The sequence below is a fragment of the Balaenoptera physalus genome (assembly GCF_965194825.1).
Source record: "Balaenoptera physalus genome assembly, chromosome: 8".
Lineage (NCBI taxonomy): Eukaryota > Metazoa > Chordata > Mammalia > Artiodactyla > Balaenopteridae > Balaenoptera > Balaenoptera physalus.
Window position 1 is genome coordinate 82,636,982 of NC_138887.1, and position 13,498 is coordinate 82,650,479.

General features: G+C 41.9%; 1 protein-coding gene across 5 annotated transcripts in view; it reads right to left on the reverse strand.

Moving 5' to 3' along the window:
• Positions 1–13,498, reverse strand: part of AOAH (acyloxyacyl hydrolase) — a 176,248-nt gene that overhangs the window by 71,441 nt on the left and 91,309 nt on the right. For all 5 annotated transcript variants that reach the window (XM_082471859.1, XM_082471860.1, XM_082471856.1 and 2 more), the window contains one exon: positions 208–299. In XM_082471859.1, coding sequence (XP_082327985.1) covers positions 208–299 — 92 coding nt within the window. The remainder of the gene's footprint in view (positions 1–207; positions 300–13,498) is intronic.

Consider the following 13,498-nt stretch of genomic DNA (forward strand, 5'->3'; position numbering starts at 1 on the left):
TCCTTGCCAGCAGGGGTAAAGTCTAATTTGCATAATGCCCCACCACACGGTAGACTCTATGTCAGTGGTGGGTTTGTTTTATGTCACTCATGTTCCAGTAGCAATTTCTAATAATTCTCATTTCAACATCTTGGGGGCAAATCTCATCTCCTGTTGTTTTCTTACATAGACATATTGAAATGTTTGAGGGTGTGCAGACATACATACCCGCTAGTGGAGTCCAGAAATCCAGTAGCGCCAGAGAGTTGGGGCCAGTCGAGCTCATTGGTAAGAGCTGTTGGTAAACTGAAGAAGGATTTCTAAAGGAAAAATAAAGTAGTAATTATCAAAATGATCACTTGTTTTCTATAAGGAGTAAGATTATGTATTGCTCAGGCATTGTGGTCTGTCTGCCTCTCTCTCACTCTCTTTCTTAATCTCTTTCTTTAAGGGCCTTTGCATTTAAAGCATATACCTCTTAAGGTTAACCGTCATCAGAAAATTCACAAAGATCAGCATCATTCATGAACTGGCTTCCATTCAGCTCCTGGGAAAAATGTAGAATGCATGGCAGCTCATATTCATCCCTCATTTGAGAGAGGTGCTTCAGTAGACAAGTAAACTTTCCACTCTTTAATTTCTGAGATTTTCTCCATTTCTAAGGCTAGATAATCAGAAAATTGATTGTCTGGAAAATAATAATACCCAAGCCTCCAGCAAATATGCCTTCCCTGAGTTCAAAGCTATGACTTCAGTCATTAGGATGGTGCCTCCTGACCTCCTTGGGTGGGGGGGGGGGTCCTCAGACACCTTTGAAAAATCTAATTGTGGTTCCTTTCTTCACAAATATGCACATATACTCAACATGGCCTATGATTTCAAGGGGTTCACAGAACTCCTGCAACTCTTGCATAGGCTCCTGCTCAAGAACTCCTGACATAGAGTGTTGACAAAATTAGAATTCCTTTGAACCACATTCTATGACTTGTGCAAAATCACAGAAGAAAAATGTTGCCAGCTGTGTCTCCTGATTGTTCCTCCTCCCCTCTGGTCTAATTCCTAGAAAAAGCTTATCTAGATTGATGTGTTCAGAATAGGGTTGCCAGATTTAGCAAATAAAAATACAGATGCTCAGTGAAATTTGAGTTTCTATAAACAAAATGTGGTATATACATTCAGCAGAATACTATTCAGTCTTAAAAAAGATGGAAATTCTGACACATGCTACAACATGGATGAACCTTGAGGAAATTATGCCAAGTGAAAGAAGCCAGTCACAAAAAGACAAATACTGCATGATTCTATTTGTATGAGCTATCACGAGTAGTCAAATTCACAGAGACATTAAGTAGAATGGTAGTTGACAGGGATTGGGGGGAGAGGGAATGGGGAGTTGCTATTTAATGGGTATAGAGTTTCAGTTTTGCAAGATGAAAAGTTCTGGACGTTGGTTGTATAACAGTATGAATATACTTAACACTACTGAACTGTACGTTTAAAAATGTTAAGATGGCCAATTTCATGTTATGTGTATTTTACCACAATTTAAAAAAAGGAATATGCAGAAAGTTGAATTGAAATTAACCAGGGAATAATTTTTAGTATTAGTATGTCCTGGGCAATATTTGGAACATACTTATACTTTAAAAATTATTTGTTGTGTATCTAAATTCAATTTTAAGTGGGTGTCCTGTATTTTACCTGGGAATCCCAGTTTGGATAAAATCTTGGAAAGCCAATGATCCCTTTTTGCCTTGGCTGACAGGAAACCTCAGTGCCTGGCTGCAGGAAGCAGTTTATTTCAGGAAATAATGTCATCTCCTTCATGTGCTCTGTGTTTCTCAACCTTGAAAACCCATGCCCCCTTTGGATGAACATGAAAGCCTTGAGTCCACCTTCAATCTTATTTTAAAATGAAAAAGAAATGAAAGATAACGCCTAAGACAAATCACATCAAAGCAATTGTAGCACTAAATATGACTTTTCAAATGGCCTACAGTCCTGCCCCCTGCTCACTCTCTCACCCATGATCATCCTTACCTTGTCTCCTAGAGAGAATCTGAATATGGAGGTTGTGAGGGAAGGAAAAGCCACATTTCTCTCTCCTTAACCATTCAAAAATGTATCTTTATTGTTTTTTCTGATTACAAAGTAGTACATGCTTCTTATAAAAATTCAAACATTACAGTAATATACAATGTGGAAATGAAAGTCCCCCATCGCCTCTCCTTAAGAGATAACTATTATGAGATAACCACTCTTAACACTTTGTATTATTTATATGTATATAATATATAATGGAATCTACTCATTCTTCCTACTTCAGAGTGTGTGATAGTTCCTACTATCATATAGAGAATGAGTACTCAAAAGAAATAAAATGAAATTTGTATTTCTTACTTTTGGACTGCTACTAGTTGAATGTGTTCCCCCAAAAGTTGGGTTAAAGGCCTAACCATCAACATCTCAGAATGTGACTTTATTTGTAATTGGGTCATTGCAGATGTAATTAGTTAAGTGAAGATGAGGTTGGAGTAGGAAGGGTTCCTAGTCCAATATGATTAGGGGTTCTTATAAGAAGCAGAAGAAGAGAAGCTAGAAAAGAGGCATGGAACAGAATCTCTCTCAGATCCCTCAGGAGGAACCATCCTGCTGACATCTTGATCTCCACCTTCCAACTTCCAAAACTATGAGAATAAATTTCCTTGGTTTTAAGTCACCCAGTTTGTGGTTCTTTGCTGTGGCAGCCCTAGAAAATGAGGACATGGCCTGAATTGGACAATTTGCTTATAGTTCTTATGATTCAGGGCTCCAAGATATAAACCCTTCTATTATGCTGACTTCTCAAAGTAAGTCATATAATAAATATATTCCACATGCACTGGTTATCCCATGGTGACTTGCACTCTTTTCCATGGCTCTGTGAGCTTCCTTCACTCCCCTTTCCTCAATCACCTCCCCCTTGCACATGTCAGTCCCAAGGTCTCCAGCCTTATTCTTATCCCAAGTGTGATTTCCAGCACAGCAGGTGCTGAAAGTGGATGGGAGGTGGTTGGGAAGGACGGCTTCTTGGGATGCATCTGTATTTGTTAAGATTTATCCCCGTCAAAGGAGCAGAAACAAACTCATGGAAAGGAGGCTCCCAGTAAGTCTCAGAGCACCATGCAATTCCAGTGACTGGCACTTTTTTCCCCCTTAGCAAGAAGCACCCACCACATTACCGTGGTGGAGTTTTGAGCAGGAACTCTCTTTTAGTTTTTGTTCCTCCTGGCACTATAAATCAAATGTTTTCTCTGTTTGTTTATCTTATTTTTTTCCCTAGGCCTTTCTGCTTATAATGTGTGCTTGCTGTAGGATTTGAGAATATTCAATTCCGCAGGAGAAGACAAGAAAAACAAATAGAATAGATAAAAATCATAAGATGTGGTAAGTCGAGATAGTGAGCAAGCAAGTGGTTTGTGAGATGCAGGCAGAATTTATGAGCTGTGTTAAGTAAGTTAGCAACCTGTAAAAACATGTTAAAACTTAAAAGAACGATACAACACTCCCCCACACCACCCTCTCACATTTTTCTCAGTCATCCGCACAATGACAAGCCCAGATTTGGGAAACTGGGTTTGGAACTGGGCTTCTGATTCTGGGTGGGTCTGCTCTCTCTTTCAGAAGAAGTTGTTAGGCAAGAACTCTGCTGACATAGGGAGGTGTGTCTGATACCCTCTGCAGCCTGGAATAATAATGGCGGGGATGGTAGTTCTGAAGTGTGCCAGCAAAGTGGGGAAAGGGCCCTGCTCTAGGAATTAGGAGATCTGACTTCTATGTCTGGCTCTACAAATACAGTAAAACTTCATGGTTTGGATATGACACTCTGGAAATAGGTTCCATACTTCATGCAGCCCCCGTTCTCAATCAGGGTTGGGTAAAAAAAATTTATCTCCCTGGTGGGGGAAGAAAAGATGTTGAGAAAGGGGTAGGACCAGTGAGGAAATGGCCAGCCACCCTGTCTTGAGAAGTGGGGTCTCCATGTCCCCAGCATTCTCCCAGCTCAATCTCTCTGGATCAACCTGAAGAAATGGTCTCAACTACCTGGGAGAATCCTGGACCCTTTGCTCTTCAAGAAGCCCTCACCATCTGTGGAATCATCCCTACCAGGTGCTGAATTATAGCTGGGATCAGGGTGGGTTTGCATTCCATAGTTTGAGCCCTAGAAGGCCCAGGAAGGTAAACTGCATAGGTGTATCCTGGTTATTTGATTGACTTTGAAATAATGCAAATTTGTGTTTTCCTGGTTAAATATTTTCGACATCACTTATGGTGTTATGGCAAGGTTTTACTACTACTAACTGTGAAAAATCAAGGAAAATGTAGCTTTACCAGCGTTCCAGCTCTGACGTCTCTCATTATATCCTATCTACTTCAATAAGACTGTTGGGAGGACCAAAAGACAGTGAGAGAAGCAGGTTGACAGGCACAAGGCCTACACTATGTAAAGCATCATGTTTAGGATGGATCACCTAGTCTCTCCCTTTCCAAGTGGATTGTCCCAGGTTTTAAGAAGAATAAAGTTTATTGCCAGATAACAGAAAAGACTTGAGTAGACAAATGGAAACCTCAACATATTTGTTCTTCCTTTGGAAATTTGGTAGCTAAAAATGAGAAGTAACAGCCAAAGGTTTTATAGACCTTAGCAAAAAGAGAATGTTTAAGTCATATCACATTAAACACTAAAAGCCTTATTTAAGCAACATTATACTCAAGATATTTCAGGCATTTAAGGCAGGAAATATGCAAATTAAGATCTCCCTCATGAACTCCTGCTTATTCTTCTTAAGCATTTATGTTCTCAGGAAACTCATCTTAAATGTACCTTAAATGTGCATATGTGGAAAGACTTTATATTTACCAAGAAAAATTTTCCAGACTTGTAAAGAGCATCAGAAACTCAATGAGTATTAAATCAACTACTGCATTGCTTCAAGTTTTCTTCTGATTTTATCAATGACATAAAAATGTTTTATGTCATAATTGGCAAGTGTATACCATTTTTTGTGTAATCACTTTTTGAGCAACCACTGTGTATCAGAAGCTGGATATTACCTCTTTAAAAAGAACAAGTACACAGGTCTACGGCTTCCCTGGTGGCACAGTGGTTAAGAATCCGCCTGTCAATGCAGGGGACACAGGTTCGAGCCCTGGTCTGGGAAGATCCCACATGCCACAGAGCAACTAAGCCCGTGTGCAGCAACTAATGAGCCTGTGCTCTAGAGCCCACGAGCCACAACTACTGAGCCCACGTGCCACAACTACTGAAGCCCGTGCCTAGAGCCAGTGCTCCGCAACAAGAGAAGCCACCACAATGAGAAGGCCGTGCACCGCAACGAAGAGTAGACCCCACTTGCCGCAACTAGAGAAAGCCTGTGCGCAGCAACGAAGACCCAACGTAGCCAAAAATAAATAAATTAAAAAAAAAAAAAAAGAACAAGTACCCAGGTCTTATACAAACAGCAGTAAATTAAATGACCATGCCTCAACCCAATTAGAGATACTGAAAAAGGCCCTTTTAAGATGGCACCTCCCATCACTCATTCTGGTCCACGGAGGATTTCTGTATTTTCTGTTGGTGGAAGAATCCCTTACATTGGGTAGCAGGGCCCAGAAAAACTATTGAGAAGAGAACTTAGAGGGAATTTGGATAACTTGCCAAAGTCACAGAGCCGGTAAACAGTGGTGCTGGGATTTGAACCCAGGTTCTGGTGGAACTAAGAAAGGAGAGGCTTGGAGCAGACAGGGGTCCGCATAAGCTCAGCTTTTGATAGCCCTATTGTATCTGGTCCTTGCTTTTCCCTTACCCTGCCAGATCTCCTGGAATCACAACATTGGCTAAGCTGGGTTTGCTAGTTTTTGAAAATGAGGTTTCCTGATTGCCTGCTGAGGGGACGGTCTCTCAGACACTGCTTCGGGTAAGAAGTTCAGAAGCCTGTAGATATCTCTAGAGTTGTCTGCAACTTTTCCTCCTCCGTGTTTCTCTTTTATGGAAGCCATGCATAATTTATAAAGAATGCAGAATGAGTGTTCTGGGGATAAGTACTGAAATGATATGTGGACCCTACACAGACACCTACACACACACCCCACTCACATTCCCAGGGCCTGTTCTGGCCCGACACATGCTGGGGAAAGGTAGCCACAGAGAACAGTGCACTCTGCTGCTCTGGGGGCTTATCTTCCAGCGGGGCCTGGCAGATGAAGTTCTGGGGGAACAAGGAGAGAACAAATCATCGGGTTTCTGCCTCTGTAATCTCAGGCTTAAGTAGACCAGGCAGCGCTGTTCACTCAGCTAATGCTTTGATATAGACAACTTTAAGAACATAATGTAACTCTGAGTTAGATTTGTAAACTTTAGCAACTCATGTGCAGTGAGACGAGTCTGCTGTTGAGGTCCCTGTGGCCCTATAATTCATTACATACAGAGAGAGAGAGAGAGAGAGAGAGAAGGAGATGGAGAAACACAGCAAGTGCCAGACTGGCATTCTGTTGACCACTGTGCCTTATTCGTGGAGCTCACAGTCTAGAGGGGCACAGAAAATAAACACTTCCCAGCTGAGTAACCTGGAAGACTTTCTTTAACTCCTCTGTGTCTCACTCAGTTTCTTATCTATAGAATGGACAAATAACAGCACCTATATCATTGGGTGGTTGAGAGGATTAGAAAAGATAATCTGTGCCTAAAGTTTAGAATTGTAAGTGCTCAATAAAAGTTAGCTATTAGTGGTATTGATAAGAAGTCCAGGGTAATAGAAAAGATACCTATTCCACATGTGGAGATTTGGGGAAGGAATCTTGAAAGAAATGTTATCCAGTGTAAGTCCTGTAAAGTTAGTAAGATGGAGCCAGTGGAAGAGGGGTAGGGAAAAAGAGTTTAAGCATTGGCTATGCCATATGTAAAAACACAAGGCTAAATCCATCATATTATATACAAGGAAGACCAACAAACTCCCCTACTCCGCCCAACCCCAAACACAAAATTTGCCAGTTATCTATTGCTATGTAACAAATTACCTCTAAATTCAGCAGCCTACAACATAGTACATATAAGCAGATCAGTAACAGTAACTGCTCAGCTCCAGGGATGATGTCTATTCAATGCACATTTAAACTTCGACTTGAGCTAAATAAGTGATTTTCAGGGAAAAAGTATAGCATTTCATCTTTGACCCTATGCCAGTCCAAAAACTTATGGAGAAGAGAAGATAAAGTCAAATAAAGAATTCTAGCAAATATGACCAGTAAATATAAAGAGGACAGAATGGCAGGCAACAATCTTTCATCATTTTGCCTGAAAATAGCTCTTTTTATTTTTTTTTATTTTTACCTTGTCAGCTCCTCTTAGTCTTTTCCTTTTCCTTTTTCTATTATTTACTAGTTCATCTCTAACCCCATGATTTATTTATTCAATGAATGAGTGGAGGGATGCTTTTATCTAACTGCCCCATATCCAGTGAAAATGCATTGTGTAGTTGGACTTTTTCTACAAATTCAATTCCTTCCATCATCATTTCCAGAGGGATTGAAGAACTGTATCCAAATTCATAAAAGTGAGAAAACAAGAGTTTAAAATGTGAGCCTGCCTGCCGCAACTAAGACCCGGTGCAACCAAATCAATCAATCAATCAGTCAATATTTTTTAAAAATGTCATGTTCACAGATCAATCTTTCATGGGGCCAATGAAAAAAATTCTTTCACAAACAGAAAAAAAACTCCTCTAAGGGCCAGAAACGGGCAACAAAGGGTGCTTATCATAAAAGTCTACTCGAGATACCATCATTGGATTGGCTAAGGTTTAGTCTTTCCTGAAGCAGTAGGGCTGCTATTTGTCTGAGGCGGGGGTAGTTTTCCTTTGAGAGGTAAAATCCAGGCTTAGATTCTAGAAGAAGCCCAAAGTCCACAGTCAAGCTACAGAGGTGAGGACATGGGAATCCGTTACTGGGCCACCTAATGACGAGGCCTGAGCTGGGCTCTCCAACCCACTATCTCACTCATAAAAATGATCTCAGTTTCTTTCTCCCCTCTGTTTCACCTGCTACCAAGAAGCTGTCACAAAACCTTGCTCTTTCTATCCTTCCAACTTGAGTTAGTGCTGCAGTCTTCAGCGGTGTATCCCAGAATCTCGTGGGGAGGTTCTTTAAAATATGGATCCTGTTTGGGTAGGTTTGTGGTGGGGCCCTAGAATTCTTATTTTTAAGAAGTGACCTAAATAGCTGCAGTGACCGGCCAAGTTTGGGAAAGGCTGCTCTACAGGCTACTGCCGCTATTCAACGTCATCCACCATGTGGCACCACCGAGTGCTCCAGCCTCTTCTCCCGGCCCTGTCTCTCCCACCACTCAACCACCTGCAGCCCCTCAGACCTCCAGGCTCGTCACAAGCTCTTGCTCTTCCTTCACTGTCTTTATTGATCACTTGCTACTCATCAGTCAAGAATTAGCTAAATGCTGACCTTCTTGACTGCCCTGAACTTCCTCTGTGAGGTACCCTCCTCCGACTCTCGTCACACCTTATTATATGAGACGAAAGCACATTTCCATCTTAAGTCACTAATTTGGAGATTCTTTCTTTCATAGCAGCTGAGCCTATACCCTGCTTGATTAATAATTAGTCCTTTAAGAAGTGCTGACCTACCCTCCCTTCTTGCTAATACGTTACCAATGTGAGAGCATGACCTCTTTGGTTTTTCTTTTTTAAAAAATTGAATTATAGTTAATTTACAATGCTGTGCTAGTTTCAGGTGTGCAGCAAAGTGATTCAGTTATACATACATACATACATACATATACATATATACACATATATATTCTTTTTCAGATTCTTTTCCATTATAGGGTATCTATTTTACATATAGTAGTTTGTATATGTTAATCCCAAACTCCTAATTTATGCCCCCCCATCCCCTTTGGTAACCATAAGTTTGTTTTCTATGTCTGTGAGTCTATTTCTGTTTTGTAAATAAGTTCATTTATATCATTTTTTAGATTCCACATATAAGTGATATCATGTGATATTTGTCTTTCTCTGACTTACTCCACTTAGTATGATAATCTCTAGGTCCATCTATGTTGCTGCAAATAGCATGATTTCATTCTTTTTTATGGCTGAGTAATATTCCATTGTGTGTATATACTCTGGTTCTCCTTGATCTACTTACCTTTGGGTTCTTTATCAATTAGGCTTTAAGTTCTTGGTGATGCTGTCCTCAATTTCTGCTTCTGGAATCTTTGGACCTTGTATTTCATAATTTCCCTCTAGGAATGATGGTTTAGCTCCTACCTCTGACCAGTCCTCCAGTCATTGCCTTAAGTAGGAAATCCCCAGGAAATCACACAGAAGCCAGTCTTGACCCCCAGACCTTGGCAAGGGCTGGGCTGGGTAATTGCTGTCCTCATCATTCCCCCAGGAGTGGCATGGAGGGAACTAGTTGAAGGAACCAATGAATGAATGATATGTAGCAATCAATTCCAACTATCCAAAATTATTTTTAAATGCTAGGATTGTCCTCTTCCCACAAGCCAACTGATTTGAGATTCTAAATGTCCCCCTATGAAGAGTCACTTCCATGAAACCTATTTTATGGCTGAGGAACTTGAGGGAGAGTGTAGCAAAATGGTAGATATAATTAAGTAGAGGGCAAGAGATTGTTCTCTGGTCTTAGCAACACACTGGATTGCACAGGTGTTTACTGACTCACTACCTCTCTATGCGGAGATGTCTATCTAATGTGCTGGGGGAACAGGCATGTGGGCTGAATAATTATAAATGCCTTTCAGAAGTATGGAGGTTAAAATAATTTCCTCTTGTCGTTTTTCGTAACAACCAGTGTTTATGTCTTTTTAATTCTTGCAGAAGTCAGTGAGGGCTAAGATCACTGATGTTTTCAGAAGAATGAGCCTGCAAGAGCCCCTGACTTTGCTGGCAGGTAAGAGACCCAGATGCTCACCTCGAGCAAGAAGAAAAGGGCATTGAATTGATCAGGATTTGACAACAGCCCATCTGGCCTGTGCCCGTGAACAGGGAAAGGGAACACTAGAACATTCTGTCTCTTGTGGCCTGATTGCTGTTGGAGAAAAGGATTCACCATGGAGCACACAACCCTCTTTTTCTGACAGAATAAATGAGAAATAACTAGGATTGGGGCTTCTCTCTTCATTGTCTAAATCTTTAATCTGCCAGCCTGCAAGATGTCTGAGGAGCAGAAAATGTAATTTTGTCCAGTTTTACTAAACAACAGCTTTTCCTCATCGGAAAAAATAATAAAAAAGTACTCTAACTCTTAATATTTCTGGAGTTGACATGACGTTAGCAGAGATAGAATTTCCATATTTTATTATGCACCATGAAAATCAGCCTTTATGCTTAATGGAAGCTTTATCCTCACTGCTAAATCCAGAGAGCGGAGGCAGGGCGGGTTAGTGAGAGGCAGGGTGAGAGCTCAAATACTGCCTGTGTCACCTGTGGGCTAATAAAGAGTAGCCTAGGCTGATTTACAAAATCATCTCAAAGAGAGGAAAAAAATGCATAGGGGCTTGAAAGATAGGAGCCGCTTTGCTCTCAGGTGAATATGCATTTTCTGCAGCCAGATTAAGGATACATTTTGCCCTTGACACAGCGCAAAATTCAATCTGTGCCTACTTACCCTACAGACAACAGCTTGCCAGGGGTCGTGCTAAGATTTTATAATAGTACAGGCAACAGCCTTTGCTAGCAAAATAAACATTTGGGAAATTGTATTTCAGAATCACTTCTCCTTCCTTCCTGTCCGCCTCCCCACAACTCGACATGCAATTCTGGTTCAGTGAAATGCAGCATTTAATATTTTGGAAGTAATTTTCAAGCAGATGGGGAAGAGGCAGGAGGGCAGCATCTACTGCTGGCCTTGATGATCTCTCTACCTCCCCTTCTTCTGCAACAAAACAACTCAAGCAGTCATTGTTTTTCCTTTGAAAGAAAAAAAATAAGACAGCATGAAAGTGTTTTCAGATTTGCTCTTTGTTTTTTGTTGAAACCTTTCTAAGTTGAGGTCTTCTGTGTGATATGGGAAGCTCATTTTGAACCTGACTGCTAAGGACATCGTGGAGAGATGCTAAGGTGTTTTTAAGGAGGAAGAGGGCAGAGAGAGGCTCAGAACCCTTAGTTTCTGTGGAACCACGAGGGTGATTCTTCACACTCTCTTTATTGAACTACAGATATCTTTCCAGATGAACATACTCCTAATCTAATTAGCTGTAAACAGGCCTCTTGGGTGCCGCAATGCTTTAACTAGAGGATGGCATGAGCAGGAGGGGAGGGGGGCTGGTACAGGAAAGATACCCAAGACTGTGAATTCCTTTTCGATGGGCACAGTTGGGATGGGGTGATGTATCTGCAGGAGTGTTTTCTGCCTTTTAGGGAGACAAAAGCAAAGACATGTTGACTAGTCTCATAAAGGGCAGAATGGCCTATTATGAACAATGAATACTTGTTTTTCTACAGCACTTACTGCTCTTCCCAGAATATGATTTACTACTTGGTGTAGCAAAGGAATGGCACCAAACACGCTGGGGGTTCCTGAAGGGTCTTGGTTGATAATATGCATTCCCACGGTCAGACCCCGAGAAAGACCACCCAGCCAAATGTTCACTTTGGAAGAGGTGGTCCCATTACTATTCCTCGTGGAACATGAGATCGTGGAGGGATTATAGGGTGGGGTTAGGGGTCAGCAGGTTCTTTCAAGTTTCACAGTCAGTGGTACAGAATCCAAATTCAGAACCTCTTTCTGCTGAACAGGTTGGAGAAAGGTCACACAGCTTCATTTTAAAAGACAACTTCTGGCTGTTGCCCTCTTCTGTCATTTTGGGAAGGATTCCTAAAGGCAGTTGAGGAGGGGACGATCTGGCATTAAGTGAATAGCAACCAGTGTGCGTGCTCCCAGGGTGAGGCAGGTCCCAGGTTAATAAGGCCCTAGAGAAACAAGGCTTTACTGGGTTGAGGCCGTGCTGACCACCAACCAGGCCTCTGATTCCACAGGGCCCATGAGGTTGAGTAATCAGCACTGGCCTCTGACAGCTGTTTCCCTTCAGTCACCCAGCCTTGAGCCAACACATAAGATTTCTGCTGCACTTCAATGCCCTTGAACATCTTTGCTTTCTGGTGCCCAGTGCTGGCTGGAACTGATTCCAGACTTGATCTGAAAGGGTTTGAGCGGCATGTGCTGGGTAAACACCAACGGCCTCTGGGCTCCAAGCCCACCCCTCTAATCTCTGCTCTGGGCTATGGAGTTGGACACTGCAAACTACACTTCCCAGATTCCTCTGAGTCTCCCTGCCAATGAGAGGTGCAGGTGGGAGATGGGCAAGTGGGGGTGAGAGAAGGAGAGGAGGAACTATTTTCTGGTGTCTAGTTGAGGTTGGCTTCCCCCAGCAGCTTCCAGCCTCCAGCCTTCTGTGCTACTTCCAGCTCCTCTCCACATTCCTCAGTGGTTCAGTAGCAGCTGGTTTGTGTGCCCTCGGCAGTCAGAGTACAGGCTGTGCAGTAGTCCAAACACCAGCTGCACCCCCCCCTCTAGCTTCTGGTAATACCTCTTCCTCCTTGTTGTTCCTTAGCCCTGCAGTCAGCAGCTGCTTTTTGCAATGATTAATCTCTGATAACTTCAGCATCCCCCTTTTTGTTCTAATACCTGTGTAATCAGTTCCCTGTATTAAATCTACCAGGGTAGCCAATCCCCTATATTAAATCCCCTCTGTTGGAATGCTTTCATTTTCCTGACTGACCCCTCATAAATGGTGACTCTGACAGTGACAAGAAACCCAGTTTAAAAGGGTTTCACATGCTGAATTAGCCAAAATATTGGAGGCTTTCTCTCTTTGCAGTGACATCACTAAAAGGCTCTCAAATAGGGGAACCTGTGGGCAGAGTGAGGACTGAGGAGAGTCTGATGGGCAGAGATGCTCTCTTGGGGAACCTCACACGTTCCAATGTGCTGCAGAAATACTTTGGTTGAGGGACTAGCCCACACCATGCTGATGGCTTCCCCATTTTGCCCTGCAGCGGTCTGTCTTAGAGTGCAAGCTCTTCCCTGACATGTGAAGAATTTTGAAAACTACACTGCAGTACCCCACAACCACATCTTTCTTTTGTAAATCCTCAAAGTTTGGACATTGGAGGCAGTGGGAAAACGCTATGACAGTGGTTCTTAAAGTCTGGGGACCCCTGGGGATCTTTGAGACCCTCAGAGAGTGTTCATGAGGTCACTATTATCATCATAATACTAAGACTTGATTTATCTTTTTTATTTTAATTCACTCATAAGAGTACAATGGCGTTTTCAAGAGGCCACATACATGGATACAGAAATAGATTGAAGGCAGAAGCAGATAGGGGAATTTAGCTGTCTTCTATCCAGATATCAAGGAGATTCACAAAAGTAGAAAAGAATGCTATTATTTTAGCCAATTTTTTTTTGTTTCAGAAAATAAAGTTGTTATAAAAATATG